At 37.5% G+C, this 20,694-nt stretch overlaps 1 protein-coding gene across 4 annotated transcripts in view; it reads left to right on the forward strand.

Moving 5' to 3' along the window:
* Nucleotides 1-20,694, forward strand: part of WASHC4 (WASH complex subunit 4) — a 40,831-nt gene that overhangs the window by 15,223 nt on the left and 4,914 nt on the right. For all 4 annotated transcript variants that reach the window (XM_041468662.1, XM_041468660.1, XM_041468661.1 and 1 more), the window contains exons 13-32: nucleotides 59-219; nucleotides 2,407-2,533; nucleotides 3,832-3,957; nucleotides 5,246-5,353; nucleotides 6,627-6,773; nucleotides 6,881-6,960; nucleotides 7,827-7,932; nucleotides 8,664-8,780; nucleotides 9,816-9,984; nucleotides 10,113-10,267; nucleotides 11,795-11,869; nucleotides 12,676-12,780; nucleotides 14,252-14,386; nucleotides 15,112-15,220; nucleotides 15,913-15,979; nucleotides 16,689-16,775; nucleotides 17,285-17,432; nucleotides 17,591-17,687; nucleotides 18,165-18,361; nucleotides 19,342-19,441. In XM_041468662.1, coding sequence (XP_041324596.1) covers nucleotides 59-219; nucleotides 2,407-2,533; nucleotides 3,832-3,957; nucleotides 5,246-5,353; nucleotides 6,627-6,773; nucleotides 6,881-6,960; nucleotides 7,827-7,932; nucleotides 8,664-8,780; nucleotides 9,816-9,984; nucleotides 10,113-10,267; nucleotides 11,795-11,869; nucleotides 12,676-12,780; nucleotides 14,252-14,386; nucleotides 15,112-15,220; nucleotides 15,913-15,979; nucleotides 16,689-16,775; nucleotides 17,285-17,432; nucleotides 17,591-17,687; nucleotides 18,165-18,361; nucleotides 19,342-19,441 — 2,416 coding nt within the window. The remainder of the gene's footprint in view (nucleotides 1-58; nucleotides 220-2,406; nucleotides 2,534-3,831; nucleotides 3,958-5,245; nucleotides 5,354-6,626; nucleotides 6,774-6,880; nucleotides 6,961-7,826; nucleotides 7,933-8,663; nucleotides 8,781-9,815; nucleotides 9,985-10,112; nucleotides 10,268-11,794; nucleotides 11,870-12,675; nucleotides 12,781-14,251; nucleotides 14,387-15,111; nucleotides 15,221-15,912; nucleotides 15,980-16,688; nucleotides 16,776-17,284; nucleotides 17,433-17,590; nucleotides 17,688-18,164; nucleotides 18,362-19,341; nucleotides 19,442-20,694) is intronic.

The following is a 20,694-nucleotide window of genomic DNA, read 5'->3' on the forward strand; positions in this document are numbered from 1 at the left end:
ATTGCTGCTTGGTAGTATTTTCTCCTCCTTTTTTTTTTTTTTTTTTTTGTCTTCCCAGGTACCAGCCATTACATTAACAGCTAACATTATCTGGTTTGCTGACAATTTTCTGATTCAGAAGATTCCAGCTGCTGCCAAACTACTGGACAAGAAAAGTATTCATACAGTTAAAACACAAAGGGAGAACTTTCTACAGCAAAGGGCACAGTCACTTACCAAGTATGCATCCTAATACTGCCTCATGATGCTATTTGGCAAATAGTTTTGAAGCACGTGAGCTTTTTCATTCAGTGCAGTAGCATGTTCTGTGGTGTCTCTCAGTGGTGTTAGTCACTTGTTCCACTTCACTGCAGCAGTGTATGTGTGTTAGTGTTGCTGCAAAAATTTTGGTCAAAACTAAGCTGCTTTTCATGTTATGCTTTCAGAAAAATATGTATTATTACACCAAAATAGCAGTCTTCCTGGCAGTTCTAAATATTTGTTTCAGTTACTTATGTTTCCATATTTTCAAATTCCCTTTTGTTTTTTAAACTAGTGTCTAGTAACCTGGGCTGCTTTGTTTTCTATTAGGGCTCTCTGCTTTCTATGTGTTCATGGAAGTAAGTTGCTAGTGGGCTGATAGTGGAGCTTTCCTCTGCTTGGTGATGGTACTTTCTTTGGAAGGTTTTCTTTCTTTGTGACTTTTTTATTACTTGTTTAATGGTCTTTGAAATTATCTGTATTTGAAGAAAGCCTCCTTTGTTTTGTGTTCTGCACGTAGTGTGCAGCTCACTTCTTTATCTTCTAAAATATGCTTAAAGATGAGATGGAATATTTTTAGCTGTTGGTCTTAAGAACAAGTGTCCTGCATAGGAAGATAACAGGGCTAAGGTTTGTATGTTTCAGAACAAAACAAGAAAGTGGAAACTGGGGTCTGTGGAATGGCAATAAAAACTTAGGTTTTGCATGTTGTCTTCCAACCGATAAGCAAGCTGGCAGAACGGATTTGGAGGGGAGGAGGGAAGGGGGAAAAAGCAGCTCTGTGCCTGATTCTCTGACAGATTATTTTCACTTCTGCCCTGTTTTCTTTTTCAATCCACTTTTTCCTGGCCCTGATTCTTTCCTGGTCTTTAATTCCTAGGTAGGGCATAATTGCACTGCTGCTTTGCTTCTGGTCTCAGGCAGTGGTACAAGTCTTAAGATTAAGAAAAAGTTCAGAAAAACATCTTGGTATTCACATACATTTCTTAGAAACATAGAATCATTTAACTTGGAGAAGGCCTGAAGGATCACCAGTTATAACTCAGTAAAGTTCACCACTAAACCATGTCCACGGGGCCCACATCTGCACATCTTTTAAATACCTCCAGCAGTGGTGACCCAGCCCCTTCTCTGGACAGCCTGTTCCAGTGCTTGACAGCCTGTTTGGTGAGGAAATTTTCCTAATCTTCAGTCTAAACCTCCTCTTGTGCAACTTGAGGCTGTTTTCTCTTGGCCTGTTACTTGGGAGAAGAGACCAGACCCCACCTCACAAAAATCTGCTTTCAGGGAGTTGTGGTGAGCAGTGAGGTCTTCCTGGGCCTCCTTTTCTCCCTCAGCTCCCTTGCAGGCCTTATGCTCCTTCCCCAGTTTTGTTGCCCTACTTTGTACGCACAAATTTGAGGATATTTTAATAAAATCAGGTTTTGCATCTGCTGATTTGAATTGTGCAAATAACTTTTTTTGCTTGTTTACACTTGCACTGCCTTTAATAATCGGACTGCTCCCTAAATATGAGGACTCTCTTTAAAAGTGTAATTTTTGGTAACATCATCAATGACCTAAAACCTTGCCTGCTACAGCTGCTGGAAGAAGCTGTATTACAGTGTCACATTTCTCTATTTAACTCTACTTAACCATTTATTAAAACTAGTGTCATTCACACAGATAAACTTCTGTAGAATTATGTAATTATGTTACGTAAGAACAGTCCAGTCTGGCATTGGTGTAATGACAAGTTATATTTGTTTGTGTGTGTTAGTGTGTGTGTGTGTGTAAGCAACAAAAATTCAAGCTGGGATGAAAAAAAGTAGCACCAGTGTTGGACTTTTCCATCTAGTGTTTAAAAGCATTTTCTAACAGTTTTATGTAGCCTTTTAATTTAAGGAGGTGTGGTATATGCGCTGCTAAGAGGGCCATGTCTTCTCTTGAAAAGTAGATGATTTTTGACTCGTTATACAGACATAATTGGCAGACTAACTAATCCTTACCTGCAGAGAATTAAAATGTAAATGAGTATAGGGTTCTGATACTTTTGGGAAGGTGAATTATTTCAGGGACTAAAGGTTTAAAATATTTCCCTTGCAAGGGAAAGATTTGGAAAGAAATAAAAAAATCTTCACAATCCTCTTACTTGAAGTGAGCAACATTCCCTGTTTCCTTCCACAGAGATATGCAGTCATATTATGTTTTTGTGAGTTCGTGGATGACAAAAATGGAATCTATCTTGTCCAAGGAGCAGCGCACAACAAAGTTTTCTGAAGATCTTTCTAACCGCTGCAATGTCTTCATCCAGGTGTGCAATCTTTTAGTGCGGTGATGCAGCAAACTGATGTTTTGGTGCAAATTGTTGAACATAAAAAGAAATCACAGGAGTTCTGTGATCATTGGTGTGTAATTTCACAGTTTTGGAATTCTTATGAAGCTTTTAATGCCCAGTACTCTTCCAAGAAAATCTTTTAAAGGTCTTTTGATAAAGAATGTGTGGAAAGGGAACTATTCAGTGGCTAGAATTTTGGATTTTTCTCTTGACGTGGGAAATCAAAAAAGCTTAATCTTCTCTGTAGTAAAGGTTTTGGGTTTCTTTCCTTTTGAGTCATGAGGTACTTATAGTGGACTGAACCAGTGTTTATTTAGTTTTATCTAGGACAGTACATACTCCCAGTAAAGATTTTGTGTTGTTTCTTCTTAGTGATGGTACTTTGTCAGAATCTTCCTATGTTCCAAGACAGGTGGGGTTTTTTTGCCTACAAACAGCATGCAATCTTAATATAAGATGCATCTTATTTCTGAATTTATTTTTTGCTAGTTTTCATGAGTATCTATCTACCTGGCAGAAATTTGATGAGAATAGGTCTGTGAAAGAAGCATGATCCTGAGTCTCCTTTAGCTAAAAATAGGCATGTACTAGGATCTGTGTTTTTTACGTTTGAATTAGTGCAGTAGACTTAATTCAGTATGGAGCAATTTTTTCAGTTTCCTGCACCACTTACTGTATTTTCCTAGTTTCTTTTTCTTTTTTTTTTTTTTTTTTGTTGTTACTACTTTTTCTTTGAAGTAAGTTTAATAATTGTTAGCCATGTTGTATATAATCAACATTGTGTTTAAAAGCTTAAAGCTTAGCATATATTGATGTAGAAATGATTAGTATCTTTATTGTGGGATGAACATCTCTATTTAGAAAATGTAAAACTGTCTAAATACTGTCAGTGTATTTGTTCCACAGAATTTGGAAGTTTTAGATTGTTTTTTGTGATGGGATATTTCTTGGGGAGATGGAAATTGTTTGATGGGTTGGTTTACAGTAGACTGAAACTATTAGACCTTTAAGGCTCTGTGATTATTTGACTCACTAACCTGTATTTAATTTGAATGGCTTTAGAAGAGGTTAATCAGATGATCTAAAGAGTCATAGGCAGTTTCATGGTGTCTGCTAATGAAAGGATCTCATTCAGCTTTGGGATCCCAGGCTTGCTTAGTGGAGTGATAGGCTCTCTGTTGTGCAGGGGCAAAGATTAGCTGAACACTTACTTTATTGACATGTGGAAATACTGATTTTTAATTTTTCTTCCCCTTGTATTCATTTTATTTTAGGGTTTTCTTTATGCATACAGTCTTAGCACCATCATTAAAATGACAATGAATCTTTACTTGTCAATGCAAAAACCTATGACCAAAACCTCAGTAAAAGCCTTGTGCAGACTTGTGGAGCTTCTGAAGGTAGGTCACTGGATGAAAATTATTTATTTCATGGAGGCATTACAGAGAACATTGACCAAACGTCCTGTATTAAAAAAAAGAAACTGTGATGGGAAGTGTTTTTGCATGCATGCATGCATTCTCTTGTTTGAGAATGGTTTGGTTAGAGAATAGATTAGGGAGCCTAGGACTGGGTTTGTGGGTTTGTTTGTTTGGTGGTTTTTTTTCGTAGCTTCTAACTGGCTTAGTTGATGTCACAGAATGTTTGAGGTTGGAGGGGATCTCTGGAGATCATTGGTCCAACCTACCCCTGCTCAAGTAGAGACACTAGAACTGTGTCGAGATGACTTTTGAATATCTGCAAGTGTGGAGACTCCACAACCTTTCTGGGCAATCAGGCTGTGACAGTGCTTGGTTACCCTCATAGCAACAGAGTGTTTCCTGATGTTCAGAGGGAAACTCCTGTGTTTCAGTTTGTGCTCATTGCCCCTTTTTCTGTCACTGGACACATCTGACAAGAGCCTGGCTCCATCTTCTTTGCGCCCTCCCTCCAGGTATTTATGTACAATGACAAGACCCCCTCCAAGTCTTTTCTTCTCTGGCTGAGCAGTCCCAGCTCTCCCAGCCTTTCCTCACATTTGAGGTGCCCCAGTCTGTGAATCACCTTCATGAATCTTGGCTGGACTCTCTCCAGTGTGTCCGTGTCTCTCTTGTACTGAGGAGCCCAGAACTGGACCCAGGACTCCAGATTTGGCCTTGCCAGTGCTGAGGAGGGGGAAGGGTCACCTCCCCTGAGCTGCCAGCAAAGTGCTGTACAGTGGAGACAAAGCTGCTGTTGGCCTTCTTTGGGACAAGGGCACATTGCTGCTTTGCACTCAACCTGCTGTTCACCAGGACCCCCCAGATCCTTTCCTTCCAGGCTGCTTTCCAGTTGGGTGATTCCCGGTATATACTGGTGTATGGGAGATTGTTCCTCCCCACATGTGGCAATTCACATTTCTCCTGGTAGTTTTTCCAAAAGGAAGATACTCTTTTTCAGGATAACTTCAGAAAGCAGTGGTGAACAAAACTGAAAAAAAATCCCGAACCAAAAAACAAAACTTAAATCAGTCCTAAAACTTTTTTGTGCTCCTGGATAGTTTTATTTTCTTGGTTTCTAAGGGTTAATTGTAACTGCTAGTAACAGCACATTAAAAAATGGAAAGAGTCTGTATTTGCAGTGTGGATAAGTCACACAGCATAAAGCCAGATTCCTAAGGCAGCAGTTTTGGTAACTACATGAGCTAATGTGTTTTGGGATTGACTTCAGGCAATAGAGCATATGTTTTACCGAAGAAGCATGGTTGTGGCAGACTCTGTGACACACATCACTCAGCATCTGCAGTATCAGGCTCTTCACTCTATCTCTGTGGCCAAGGTATGTAATCAAAGTTCTAACAATTAATCTCCCTGAGTATTTTTAAAATATTGAGTTTAAAGTAAAGTAGTTTTTGTATTTTTCCAACATCTGTAGTGTAATGCTCTATCATAATCCAGAGATATATAAGCTTTCCAGTCATTCCAAGCTTTTTCCTAGAACACTGATGGTTTTAGTTTAGCCATCTAGCATAGATGGTTACCTGGTTTTTGACCAAGAATGGTTCCCCTCTTCCTCTAAACTGCTGCATCTCTTGTTATGTTCTTCTTGTGTTCTTTTTAGATTTTATTTCTAGTGAATTTTCACAAACTGACCTTTGCTTCCATCTTTTTTGATGCACATTCATAAAGCAATCTGTTGCAGGTCTAAGCAAACAGGCTGTTATTTAAATCTATGGCTTCTTGGCAAAATAGCACTACATGATGGCTTACAGGAGCCTACTGTGGGCATAAATTCTCTCTTTCACTGTGGGATAAAATAGTTTCTTTTGCTTGTCAAACCTTGAATTTCAGAATTCAGGTCAAAGGGAAAAATGAGACTTTAGTATGCCTATTCTGATGTATTACTGATTGGTTGTATTATTTCATCACATTGAGTAGCAGAGTTACGAAGGATGTATGCTGTTGTTACTGGTGCAGCTATGAAATTTCCTTTTTGTTTGTCTGTAATCTCAATTTATGTATCTGGCATCTCTATGTTTTCTAGGGTAAGGAAAAAAATAGTTGTATCTATAAAAATTTATATACAGATATATATGTAGCAGGAGTAGCATGAACTGAAGACTTTCCAAACTTCAAAGTCACTAAGAAAAATTATATATCTTCAAACACTTCATAGAGATATATATATAGATAACTTTCATAAACTTTTCAAATTATATCTGTAATTACATTGCAATTATTTTTAAATGAATAAAAATAGGTTAAAACTTTTGCATTGAAGGATATTGAAAAGAACACTTCCGTGAGCAGTTCTTGATATTTTGACTACTTATCAGAAAATATGTAAAAAGGCAAATGTTGGTAAATAGAAGGATCCATTAGTATGACTTAACCTATGTTCATGTTGGCTGCACATATTCCAAGAGTATAGACAGGTGATATCACTGAATTGGCAGAGTAAGTGAATTTGGATTCAGTTAACTCTGTTCACAAAACATGTTTGCAGAAATACTCAATTTATGACAAGTCCACAAACTTTGGGAAGAAGTAGTGAGCTGTTGCCTTTGGGCTTAGGTAACTTTTCTCTGAATTTGTGTCTTTTTGTCATCAAGAAAAGGGTGATTTCTGATAAAAAGTACAGTGAGCAGCGCCTGGATGTCCTCTCTGCTTTGGTGTTGGCTGAGAACACCCTCAATGGGCCAAGCACGAAACAGAGGCGACTGATTGTTTCCCTTGCACTGAGTGTGGGAACACAGATGGTAAGTGCCCTCATTGTTCCAGCCCTTCCTTTGTTTGGTGGAGTGTCTTATGAAAAAATATCAGCTTGTGATCTTATGCTTTTTTTTTTTTTCCTTCATTTCTACAGAAAACATTTAAAGATGAAGAACTTATTCCCCTTCAGTTAGTTTTGAAAAAACTGGACTTGATCAGTGAACTTACGGAGAGGTAAGCGGTGACAGCGGTATGTAGGAGGTAGCATAGTCTCTTCGGGGAGCTGGATCCTCGCTGTGTGAATGGCAAAATCTGGTCTCTGCATGCTGGTGGTGATGTTTGCATGTTTTGTAGACCAGGATGGACAGAAAGAATTCCAGAGTTAAACCAGAAGCTTTGTTGTCTTTGCACAAGTCATATTTCACCTGGCTGTTGATTGTTTAGATGTCCTGTGACTTTCTTGGATGATTTTGTTTTATGATAATCTGAAGTGTTCCCCTTAACCCAACCCAAACATTTCTCAGTACCAGTCTGTTTGGAGACTGGGCTGCTAGTTTACGTGTGAACCATGTTTTACTGCTGCTGTGGTTTCTGTGCACACTCAAGTTACATCATGCTGACCATTTGTAAGCCAAGTGAATATCTGGGTTCCATGCAGTTTTTAGGAGAGAGACAAACACATTTAGTGGTTGACTCAGAGATCCAATCTGTCTGCATTTATCTCAGGAATTCATCAGGAGGGGCCTGTTTCTCCTTTGACTTACAGGAGAAATTTAGAATATATGTTTGATCTCTAGGCTACTAATTGCATGTAATAAGAAAACAGTTATTTAGGAATTTGCTGTAATGTAAGATTTAAGTCCTTCAGAGACTGAGTTAACTTTTCCTCAAAAGCAAGTATCTTTTATTTATAAACAGGCTAAAAACAAAAAAAAAGTTTTTAATAAAGAACTTTCTTATGATGGTCAGTGGATGTGGAACATTAAAGTAATGGTAAAACTTGGGCTTGAAATGCACTTGTCTTTAGTTCAAACACATTCGCTGTGTTAGAAGAATGATTTCTTCCAAATCTGTGTCTAACAATTAATCTTTTATTCCAGAGTTCGAGCACAATGTGACTGTTGTTTCTTATACTGGCATCGAGCTGTCTTTCCAATCTATTTAGATGATGTCTATGAAAATGCAGTGGATTCTGCTAGACTACATGTAAGTAATAATGTTACAACTTACTGACTGTTGTGACAGATTCAGATGAAGAGATGATAAACCTCAGACTGAAGCTCTTAAAGGAAAAGCTCAAAAAGCAAATCCCTGACTACTACTGAGTCAGACATTTCTTCTCATTCTGGAGGATATAAAAGCAATATCTGTTCTAAGTCTATCTATTAGATTTCTTTAAAAAATCTGGGGTTGCTATTGTTAACTTTGTGTCTGTCTGTCTCTTTGTTTCTCTCTTCATTCTGATTTGAAATGAACACCTGCTGGGCTTGAACATTAAGAACCTTTGTTCCTCTTTGTGGTTACATATTTCTAAAGCAAATACCACTGTGTTCACTGATTCTGTGTTAGATAGTTGTCCTGTAGTTTTTTCCACCCCTCATCTCTTCTCCCCTTGTTGAAGTAATGTGTACTTGCCGCAAATGTGAATCAGGCTTTGGCATGACAATCCTGATAAAAATGAAATGTCTGTTCCAGGGTTGTACAGTACTGAAATGAATGAAGAGCAAATAATTTCTGATGAAATAGCTAATAATTAGGATCTTCCAGTCAGTAGCGAATAATACCTCAGATTAAGGACAGGACACTTCAGTAGGGTTTACGAAGTCAGTTTTTAATGAAAATGGGAAGACTAGTGATTCTGATTTTTGTTAGCTTTGAACACTGTTGGAAGTGCTGGTGGCATATCTGTCTGTTAATAATATGTGTTTTTTAATAAGTATATGTTTAGTGCACTACGGGACTGTGTACCTCCTATGATGCATGCAAGACACTTGGAATCTTATGAGGTGCTTCTGGAATGCTATGACAAAGAAATTATGGAAGTGCTCAATGAGGTAATTTGTTGTGCTTGGGAATTAAACACACCACTGTGCTTGAAATATCTTCAGCTCAGATCAGCATCTATTGTAGCAAATCTGATATGATATGTGTAAAATATCACAGAGAACTTCGGTGTGAAGGGTTTTAATAAATAGGAAAGTGTTTGGTTTGACTGACGGTTTTGACTCATGTTTAATGGTATCCATGTTGGCTGGGAAAATGAAAATACTGCACTCTAAATTATGTAAATTAACAAAACCTCAGTTACAGATTTGACTGTGCAGACAGAGGAGTGCTTTTTGTTAGATTAGCTTCTGTTTGGATGAATGCCTAAAATAAATGCTACTGTTCTTAGTTTCCATGCATGGCTTTTAGTAGTGAAGGGTCTGCAAATACAGATGGCCTCTTGACTGAATTATTGTCTAGAATTATGAAGGAGGTTTGACAAAGAAGATGCAAATTTGGATTTCCCGAGTCTTAGTTTTTAACCTTTGAAATACGCTTTTTATTTGCCTAGTTCAAGACAAAACATTACATGTTATTCAGAAAATCAGACCAAATTTCTTATTGCAAGACTCTTCCTCACTGAATGTGTTCTTACTGTTTAGATAGATAGCCCTAAGCTTAGTTCCCCTTAAAATGAGAAGTGAGAATACTCATTGAGTTGTGTTAAACTCGCATGTGGAAGTCTTAGGCATGTAAAAAATGGCATTAGGTAGGTAAACCTTTACGTTTTCTGAGCTGTGTAGCTTTTTCTTGCTATTTGTACTCGAGCAAGAACACAGGAAGTCAGTATCTTTCTGGTTCCCAAGTATTTATTCACTTTGACTTGTGTGGCCCTACCCGAGCAAAGATTTCTTTCACTAGTTTAATCAGTCTTACACATATGTGTGGAGAGAAATGTTGGTTCTTCAAACAGAGCATTGTAAGTGGACACTGAACATGACTTTTTTTTTTGTCTATGGTTTGTTTGTTTGCGTGTTTGTTTGGTGTTTTGGTGGGTTTTCCTTTTGTTTTGTTTTGGTTTTTTTTTAAACTTTCTTGAATAGCACTTGCTGGACAAATTGTGTAAAGAGATAGAAAAGGACCTGCGCTTATCAGTTCACACTCACCTGAAGCTGGATGACAGAAACCCCTTCAGAGTTGGCATGAAGGACCTGGCTCACTTCTTCTTTCTGAACCCAATACGATTTTTCAACCGGTTCATTGACATAAAAGGTGAGGAGTTATACGTTTGCTTGGTTCTGTTATTTTCATCTCTTATACTTTGTATATCTTTTCACTTCTTTCCACACTTTCCTAACTAAATAGGTAGCATTATTTTAGTTCATCCTTCGTGTTCACAGCTTATGTAACTCATTATTTGGACAAGACCTTCTACAACTTAACAACCGTAGCCCTTCACGACTGGGCCACCTACAGCGAGATGAGAAACGTGGCAACCCAGCGCTATGGTTTAAGCATGACTGAGGCTCACCTTCCCAGCCAGACTCTGGAGCAGGTACAGTGCCCACAGGGCAGGAATAGAATTTAAACCATTCCACTGTCGTAGGACTGAGTCACTGAAATGAAAGTATCCAAGAGCAGAGAACTGTTTGGGAAAAGTGACCTTTAATTTCTGGTTGCATTGTGAGGCAGGATTTTTATCTGCCTTTGGAGATCACACTGATATTCATTAATGTAATGTTGGACTTGAATTGTTCATTTTTTTAACATAATGGAATGAATTGAGTATGCAAAGTCAGAGGCTGTTTTCTTGAAAATTCAGTGTCAGCAGTTTGGCAAGCTGCCAAGACAGCTGTTACAAGTCTGGAATGACCTTTGGGTGGTGGGTCTTTTTCCCTGGTTTATTGCTAGCTCTTTAGTGGATTCTGCTTAGAGAAACCATTTCACAGGCTGAGATGGAGAACTTTGGGACACCTGTGAATTAGATTCTAGGAGAGTGACTTAGAGCCTCCTAAAAGCTGCTAAACATGATGACGTTCAGAATAAGTTGTAGAGTCATCAGGTTAATGGTGAAGATATTCACTTTTACAGGGTCTACAGATTGCATAGTTCTGGAGACTTTCCTTCAGGAGTTTTAATATCTTGGATATTTTTGGCAGTTTGCTTCATTCCCTCATTTGAGTTAACACATTGGTGAAAGCTCTTAGAAATACAGCAACTTTTTTCCTCATGTTCATGATGGCTGTGTCTTCCTAAGTTGAAAGAGTGCACAGAACTAAGAACTTCAGCTGTATTTTTGGCACAGAAGTGCTGTAAATCAGTTTCTGTTTCCAGCTTTGGTTTTCTCCTGGCCATATTTGATCAGCACATTGTTACAAAGAATTAAACAATTTCACAACATTGGTTTCATAACATTGATTCTGATATGAGCTTTACTTCAAAGACACCTCATGTTTCATAACCCCCCAGCCTCAAAAGCCTGATGAAATCCCTGGCACAACTGGAAATAGGGTACATAAATTAAATAGCATCATTTCTAGGCACAATGATAATTAAGGTACTCCTTAGGGGAAATAATGTAAACAATTGTAAAATTTATCCTGTAAATAGCAAACCTCAGTCTTTTATACAGGTCGGGTTAACCTGTATTGGTTGGGTATTGAAAATTAGCTAGTTGCTTATTTCTCTGTAGACATCTATATGTCTATAGGAGTCTCTAAGGCAAGATTCTGTATTTTAGAATGTGTAAACAGATACATCTCAGTTTTTTATTTTTTATTGTTTAATTACACCTTGTGGAATAGGCTGGAGAATTCCTTTCTTTCAGGGGAAGCTGGGAAAAAACAGGCAGGAGTGCAAATGTTAAAACATGGGCTGAGCTGCTTTTTTCTCCTCTAAGCTTTATCTTACAGACACCGAGCAAAAATTGTAGAGGTTCTTCATTTTGCAAAGAAAAACACTGCTTTCTAAAATACCCTCAAATAACTGCAGAAACAGTATTTCTGCACCTTAGTGGTTAGGCATGTCAGGAGTTCTTGAGAAGTTTTATCATAGTAATTCTCAATGAATAATATTGTTTCAGGGTCTGGATGTTTTGGAAATCATGAGAAATATTCATGTTTTTGTATCCCGCTACCTCTACAATCTGAATAATCAGGTAAGGTATATCCCACACTTTTCTTGGCATTTGGCTCTAGCTTGAAGGGATTGCATAATGCAGAGTGGAGTATGTTTAAGGAAAGCCCAGGCTGAACATGCGTAGTGAGAGGCTATAAAACAGTACTGGTGCTCTAGAAAAACATCTTGGGGGATGCTGTGGCTTGGTCTTGGAGAATGTTGTCTAGCATATTTTGGAAATGTTTTGCCAGTAGGATCACTGCATGTCAGTTTTCCAGGGAAGCTAGAAGGCAGCAAGGATAATTGGCTGCTCTGTAAGAACATGCTAAGTATCATGTGATTTTTGAGCTTGAAAAACGTGTATCTGAAAATGGGTTATTGGAGGGATGAAGCGGTGAATGACATGGAGAACATGGACAGGGAGCACACTTTGGTGTTTCTCACAATGTGACAATGAGGTGCCCATTACAAAAATGATCATCTTCCTGAAAGAAAAGCAGTACTTTTTTTCAAAGCTTCTAATCCAGTAGTGGATCTCATTGCTGTGGTATATGTGGGGTCAAAAGTGCAAACAGGTGCCAAAAGAGTTTAGACTGCTTAATGTAGGATATAATCTCAAATATGGGAGTCTTTAATGCAACATCTGCCTTAGAATTGTTGAATCGCTGCTGTGTAGAAATTGGAAGAATTTACTAGATAAAGTTAATTGAATCCATGCTGGATTTTCTTGGTTCTATCCCTAATCATCAGTTATCAGCTGCTCTCAGGATATAGGCTATTTAGATCAATAATTTATCACAGAACCAATTTTGGGTACTTAACTTTATTTTCCCCCCTGCCTCCCAGATCTTCATTGAAAGAACAAGTAATAACAAACACTTGAACACCATCAATATCCGACACATCGCTAACTCAATTCGAACTCACGGAACAGGAATCATGAACACAACAGTGAGTATCTTTTGCACTGCTGCTGTTGGGTTATTTGTTTGTGATTGTGCACAAAAACCTCCTCCTTGCATTTCCTAATAGTTTATTTGGTTATGCAGTTTTGATAATGCAGTAATAATGTTCTGTGTGAATTAATAAAACAAATGAGTTCTTGGATGTGGCACAAATCAATATCACAATGTTTTGAGAGTGTTATCACTTCCGGTTACCTAAATATTAAGGAAGAGATCTAAAATCACATCAAAGAAGGAACAGATGTTCTGGTTGGACTGTTCTGGACAGTATGCCCTGATTTTCTCCGTATCGACACTTAGTAGACAGATACTTTTGCTGCAGTTAAAGCAAATCTTGAAAAAATGCAGTGTTGGTTTTTTTAAGCTCTTCTTGTAATTGTTATGCTTAAGAAATACCAGCTTTTCAATTTGCAAAATAAAGCTACAGACCTCTTCTCACTTGTTGGAAAAATGAGTTCTTATTACAAAGCTTTTAATAATGTCTGAGGTGTAGGTGGCCATTTTAACCAGCCAAAGGTACTTGCCTCTTTGCAAGGTAAATGCAAAGAGGTGCATTGTGTCTGCTACAGCAGGAATTTATGGTTGGGATTCTCAAGTTTGGATACAGTTACAAAGGTGTTTTCACATCAGTGCTTTCCAGTCTGCTGCTTAAGTTCTACCTTGTTGCTGTTTCCTTTTTTCTATTCTTCTGGGTCTATCAAAAAAGGAAAAAAAAAGGAAAAGGAATTTGCTGAAATATTGAACCCATTCTCAAGTCATTATTTTAGACTCTATCAAAAAAGGAAAAAAAAAAGGAAAAGGAATTTGCTGAAATATTGAACCCATTCTCAAGTCATTATTTTAGAAGTGGAAATTACTAAAAATAAAGTTTTGATGATTTGTTTCACTTTTCTTCTGAGAGTGGGAAAGTGGGGACTGTCTCAAAAATGCTGCTACACGCATTTTTTGGTGATGTAGATTTACTCACTTCTGATGGTGAGTTAAGTTGTTTTTGCAGACATGAGAAGTATTGAGATGAGAGAGTACTTTAGAAAACTTTTTGAAGAAGTGAAAAAGTTGTGTCAGGAGGTTATGCAGATTCTACAGACTGAGGAAGTTGATCATGTCTTGTTTCCACTTGATCTTTGTATTGTTTCAACTTGATCTTTGTATTGTTTCCACTTGATCTTTGTATTGTTTCAAAAGGACGGTTACAGGATATTCCAGATAATGGCTGTGTAGGGCAGGTGATCAGCTGAAATACTGACCTTGTTCCTTGGTCCTTTTCTGGAAGAGAGTAGGCCTTCCATGAGAATGTTTATTCATTTTTCCTTATTCTTTGAAAACAGTGAAATTAAAGTAAGTTGAGAACTTGCATTAGAAGTTACTCAGGCATGTGATGAAAACAGGGCATTAGATGTTTTTGTTACTTTGTTAACTTTCTTGATTTGACTTATTTTTTTCTTTTTGCCTTCTAGGTAAATTTCACTTACCAGTTCTTGAGGAAAAAGTTTTACATTTTTAGCCAGTTCATGTATGATGAACATATCAAATCCAGACTTATCAAAGACATCAGATTCTTCAGGGAAGTCAAGGATCAAAATGATCATAAGGTACAGTAGTTTTTTGAAGGCTCAAGAGTAATTTTCCAAAAGAAGTGCTACTTTCATGTGACCAAACCATAACACTGCTATTATTTAAATGTGTATCCCCAGACAAAGGGACAGCTTTTCTCCTGGCAAAATGCAGTGTTACCAATGTCTGTGTTCAGGAGGGCTTGTTTCATTCCATCTGCTCTGTAAATACGGAGTTGGCTAAAATCATTCTCTCAGTGACTTCAGGATGATTTGATGGAGTCATGGTCTGTTGGAGGTTCTAAACTTCTTGTTCAACTCATGCATAACAGTTTTCAGTTTTGAATAATAAGCTTGCTTGAATGGAATCCAAAATGATGTGATCATGTAGCACTCATTCTAGTATGTCGGGATTTGGGAACAAGGGTCTGGTTTTCCATCCTAGAAAATTGTCTTAAGAATGGGAGAGACATTGTATTTAGTAAAATAGACTGCTAGCTTCTTTGCATGTCAAGTCCTTATTTGTTTTAGGAATACTTCTTTTTTCACAGTAAAACTATTTCACTTACCAACTTGCAGAAGTGACTTAGTAAAATGACTCTTGTGAACTAATACAGACAAGCAGGTCTATAATTTATAAAAAAACAAAGCTGTAAATGTGATGTAGAACTACATTTCCAATAGAATTTTATTGATGTGATGAAAAGGTTTTTTTTTTTCTAAAGATAGGTAATTATTGCAAATAATTTAATTTTTTTTTCTAGTATCCCTTTGAAAGAGCAGATAAATTCAACCGTGGCATCAGAAAACTTGGAATAACTCCAGATGGCCAGAGCTATCTTGACCAGTTCAGACAACTCATAAGTCAAATTGGTATGAAATGCTATCTAACATGTTATAAATGTTATTAAATGGAAGAGGTCTTCATCACCTAGTAACTGACCTTTAGGTTGAGGCTAAAGCCATATTTATTTCCAGTCAGGTGGAAAGTAGTTCACTTGTTGCCCATGCTAAGTATATGCTCTCATCTAATTACACAGAAATGGCCTTTACATGTCTTAATCTAAAATACAGTTGTAGCTTGCATAGATTCCTGTTCCCTTTTCAGTTCTTTTCTTTGTTATGGAGCTGACTTTTACCCATGTTGAGTGTATTTCCTAGTAAAAACCTATTGGTGCTTAGTTAATGTATTTCAAAAATGGGATATATATCTAGCTGAACTATCCTTGAGTGATGCACGATTTGACAATGATATTTTCAGCCATTGGTGCTGTAAATGTACAGAATGATCTGAACTTACAAGTGTTTAATGTGCCCAGTGGAAAGAGTTTGTACCAAAGTGAACAAAACTTTGCTTGATGATGCGTTTTTGTTTTATTTCTCTACATAGACTTTTGATAGCAGGGTTCAATTTAACTTCCATAACTTTAGCTTTCAGAGCCAAGTTCTGCACCAGAACTACATGGCAACTTTAATTTACATTTCAGAGCCTATAGGAACTATGCAGAGTGGGTGTGTGTTTAAGTAATTATATATGGTTTCCTTGTTTTTTCTTGTTTTTAAAGGCAACGCTATGGGTTATGTACGAATGATAAGATCTGGTGGACTTCACTGCTGCAGTAGTGCCATTAGGTATTTCTACAAATATTTCATTTTTCTCTTAGCTCCTTCTCTTCCCCTTGCTCTGTATTATTGCTGTTATTCCCTATGCTCTTACCTACTCCCCATCAGTTTTAAAAAGCTCTATTTATATGCTTTCATTTAAGTGTAATTATTGAAGACAGTGCTGAGATTCAGTGCTGTACAGTCATGGACATAAATCACTAAAAATAAAACAATTTCTGTGGAAAAACACAGCAAAAGAGTTAATAGAATGTACACATTAGTAAGACAGTCCATAAGCCAGCAATTTGTGATGTTAAATAATTTCAAGGATGCATTAAGGAAAAATAATACAAACCTTGAGGAACTTGGAAAACACATTCCTTTCATACCTTTTTCTGTACAGATTTTGTCTGTGTTTATGAAAGGTCATTAAAACATAGTAACTTTTACATAATAAGAAATAGTTGCTTTTCTTGCAAATAATAGCAAACGTAGAGTCACCAAGAGTATCAAGTGCTAGAGACAGGAGATGATAGCCCGGTAAAAACAGAAGTACAACTAATGATGTCTGTGTTTAGAAATGAGGTTAATAATGCCTGGATGAGAATGTATGACAGATATGACATAACTTGAATTAGGTTCAAGCCCAGAAGATTAAATTAAGTAAATTATAAAATTAGGGTAGATTAGCTCAACAGACAGTTGAGCATAATCCTAACAAAGAGTAAGTTTTCAGGTTTGTTCCTGATCTGGAAGATATTGTTAACTTTGAAGAGCTGGTGAAAGAAGAAGGACTCTCAGAAGAAACACAAAAAGCAGCAAGGTACACTAACATCATGCTTTTGAGGTCTGGGGCAGGGGTAGGATGAGAAAATTGTCATTTTATGTTTATAAATGCAGCTATTAGTTATATTTGTATGTGTTAAAAGTTCTGCTGCCATTATGCAAAAATATTTGTCGCAAAGCAAAGCAAATAGAAGCAGTTGTTTTGAAAATGTGAAGTAGCATTGATAGTAATAGACCTAGAACCTGATTTCTTGAAGAAATCCTTGTTCAAAGGCTAACAAGCTTTCCTCACTATGTGCCTGAGCTCTACTTTTAAAATTTTCAGGGTCTTGGATAAAAAAAGATGCAAGTGTTCTATTCATAGGCCTTTTTTTGAGACAATGAAATCAAAACCCACTATTCAAATAGGCTGTAGTGGGAGGGTACTCTCCCAAATCCTGGATTGTGGATGTTGGCAAAGTGCAAAGAGAGGGTTGTTATCCCAAGAGATGTGTAAGCAAAAGGATTTTCAGCAGAAGCAGGGAACTCATTGCTCGTCCCTTGCAGGCAGCTGGACTCTGTGCTCAGTGACCTGACCCGGAACTTTGCAGAGGGAACAGAGTACTTCAAAATGCTGGTGGATGTGTTCGCCCCCGAGTTCCGCAGCACCAAGAACATGCACCTGCGGAACTTCTACGTCATCGTTCCCCCCCTGGTCAGTGTCTGCATTGCACTGGGCTTGCTTCAAAAAGGTCTTGTCAGATCAGGGCTGTGTTTAAATGTTTTGAGTTAGACTGTAGTAGCATGTGTGACAGTGCTTTGTGACATTTGTGAGTTTCTTTGTGATTCCAAGACAGCCTTTTGTTCTTTCAGACCCTCAATTTTGTAGAGCATTCGATCAGTTGCAAGGAGAAGTTGAATAAGAAGAACAAAAGTGGAGCAGCTTTCACTGATGATGGGTTTGCCATGGGTAAGTTTCAGCACTCTCACTAACCTTTGGGTAAGCCAACATAATGGACATTTGCAAGAAAAGTTTTGTTTATACTTTGTCTGTTCCCATAATTTAAAATCCCATAATTTATTTGGATTTATCTTTGCTTCAGCACAATGGATTTGAGGGTTATGGTTGTGTTCAGAATTTCCTAAATATGGAATAGGTGTGTATGGGAGCAGACAGTTTGAACATACATTGATCCTTCCAAATTTCTTTCCAAGCTTGTGGTTCTCATCCATATGAGAAGGAATGCAAGTATTTGGAGAAGTGATGTTTTAAAAAAAATTAAGCTTGTTCTTTATTTTGATTTTTCCTGATAGATTAATTGTAAGTTAATAACAATTTAAATTATATTTGCATGGAATTGTTAACTTAGGCTCATCCATTGAAGACATTCACAAAATGTTTTGCTAATTTCATGTTGACTTCAGTACATGGTTTGTTAATGACTAGGTGTGGCTTACATTCTGAAGCTTTTGGATCAGTACCAGGAGTTTGATTCTCTGCACTGGTTCCAGTCTGTTAGAGAGAAGTATGTGAAGGAAATAAGAGCAGTAGCTAAGCAACAGAACGTGCAGTCCACTAATCAAGATGAAAAACTACTACAGACTATGAACCTTACCCAGAAGCGGCTGGAAGTTTGTTTACAGGTACAGCATGGGCCTGGTTATGTGTCCTGGTAACAATTTCTGTTCTGTTTTGGGTTCAGCACTTATTCATCAGAAATAAACTGTTCTGACTGTTCTGAGGGAGCTCATTGAGAGCAATATCCTGAGCACTGACTACAGCAACAGTGCAAAAAGAGCATAAAGACTTGGTGTATGACCTGAGGGGAATATCATTGGTTTTTGTGATATTTGAAAACCTGTTTCATTGGAATTCATTGTCCCATGGAATTTGAAATCTAACACAACTAAACCATAAATGCTTAAATAGGAGAGAATATCTTATGGTTGAACTTCTTATAACAAGGATTGCACATAACGCTGTGGACCCTTAGAGCTGCCTGTGTGTTAATTCTGAGCTGTTAAATTGAATGGTGCATTAACTGTCAAATAGAGGAAAGGTGCATTTGAATTTTGGAGCACAGCAGCTCAGGTTTCATCTGTGGTGTGCTGCTTTTTCTCTCTTGATTGGAGAAGCCAATGGGACAAATCTATGAATGGCTAGTTTTGCAGCTCGTGATTACATTCTGTGGAATAGATAAGGCCCTGTATGCCCTCATGGTTCCCAGGAGTGTGCACTGTTTGGTTCTCTGTTAAAAAAACACATCACTGAACCTTGTTCAGATACTGATCAGGCTTGTGGTTGTTTAAACTATTGGCTGCATGATTTTCCATGGGCTAGTTGCTCTGTTCTCACTGTTGCTACAAACCTCATTTTCAGCCGTAGTAGATCACTGACAGATTTATTGCAGTGACGCTGCTTTGCTTAGGTTGCCCTTTAATGTAATTTGACATTTGCTTTGTAAAATGCATGTGAATAAGGAATGAAAGGAGGAAGATTTTCAAGAGCATTTAAGTGATTTAGATACTGAAATCTAGGAGCCTAAGATGCTCATAAAAAATCCCATTGATATTTGTCCACAAATTTGTGATACACTGATGCACCTCTTTATCTTTTCCCTTAGGAATTTGAACTTCTATATTTCTCACTAAGTAGTGCAAGAATTTTTTTCAGAGCAGATAAAACTGCAGCAGAAGAAAGTCAGGAAAAGAAAGAAAAAGAAGGTGAGTGAATCCTATATGTAGAACATTTTGGCTAATGAGATTGTGTGCCTTAATAGGGGGTTTTTTTTTGTAGCTGCTTCTTGCTCATAGGTTGACTGAGTATTCCAGAGAGAGGTTTATGAGGTCATGGGTGATTTAGACTCAGCAAGAACAGCTCAAGAAGTCCTTCTTTGGAATAAGTGAATTTCAAGCTGGGCTTTTGGGGTGTGGAAAAAAAAAAAGCAACGCCACAGAAGACCCAACTGATGAAAAAAGCCTGGGACAGGGAAAATTGCATACTTGCAGTAATATTAAATTCAGTAACTTCAGCATCATACTTACCTATTCAGTTACCAGTGTTGACAATGAGAGCCTTAGGTGGTGTTAAAGTGGTTTTCACCTGTTGTGCCAGGTGGCTTTCAACTTGCATAGCAGATTATGCAGTTACTATAGATATTATCATGTTTGATATGCTTGGTCTCCCATTGAATTCTATATTCAAAGGATAAGATCTTAATTTGTGGTGTAGTGTCTTGACTAGGTAACACTGGTATTTTGCATTTCTATTCCTGGTTGTATATTCTCCCTCATGAATTCTGAAAGATTCTCTTGGGGAAATTCTTTCCAAAGAAATGAGAATGCTCCTAAGGATCAAGATACAGAAATGCAGTTTGGTCGCAAGTTACTTAGAAACTCAGGGAACAGTAGTATATTAAAAACTGAATTGGTAAATAATTCTCCACTGTACTTCTGACAAAGGCACAGGTGACCTGTGATATTATAGTCACTGGAGAAAAAGATTAGTTTTCTTCTGCACTGGAAAAACAGTTTGTAAAGAAAAATTCTTTTAGCATTAGTTTATATTTGATCATAATCCGTGAAGTTGCTCAGATAAATATTCAGTGCAAGGAAAAAAAACCCCAAATTCAAAGAACTCCAAGCACTGTGGGAAGAATAGACACGCTGCTCTGGAGTTTATAGGAGACCATTCTGGAGAACATCAGCTAATTTATTTTAGGTTAAATATTCTCTGTTGTGGTACCTGTTCAGTTCCCCAGGTAATTGTGTTTTGCAGGGAGAAAAGCTGGAAATGCATGCCAGGGTGGAAAGTTTTGAACGCGGTACTAGTATCTATGCCCTCTAGCATGATCTTTGGACTTGGAGTCTGAAAAGTGTGTGAGCATTGTATATGTAATTTTTAGATAAGTACTGCTGATTGAAGGACCTTTCACCCCAAATATGAATTTCTTCATAGGGCCAGGAATTTTTGTGCT

The sequence above is a fragment of the Pyrgilauda ruficollis genome, unplaced genomic scaffold (assembly GCF_017590135.1).
Source record: "Pyrgilauda ruficollis isolate IOZ18807 unplaced genomic scaffold, ASM1759013v1 scaffold224, whole genome shotgun sequence".
Lineage (NCBI taxonomy): Eukaryota > Metazoa > Chordata > Aves > Passeriformes > Passeridae > Pyrgilauda > Pyrgilauda ruficollis.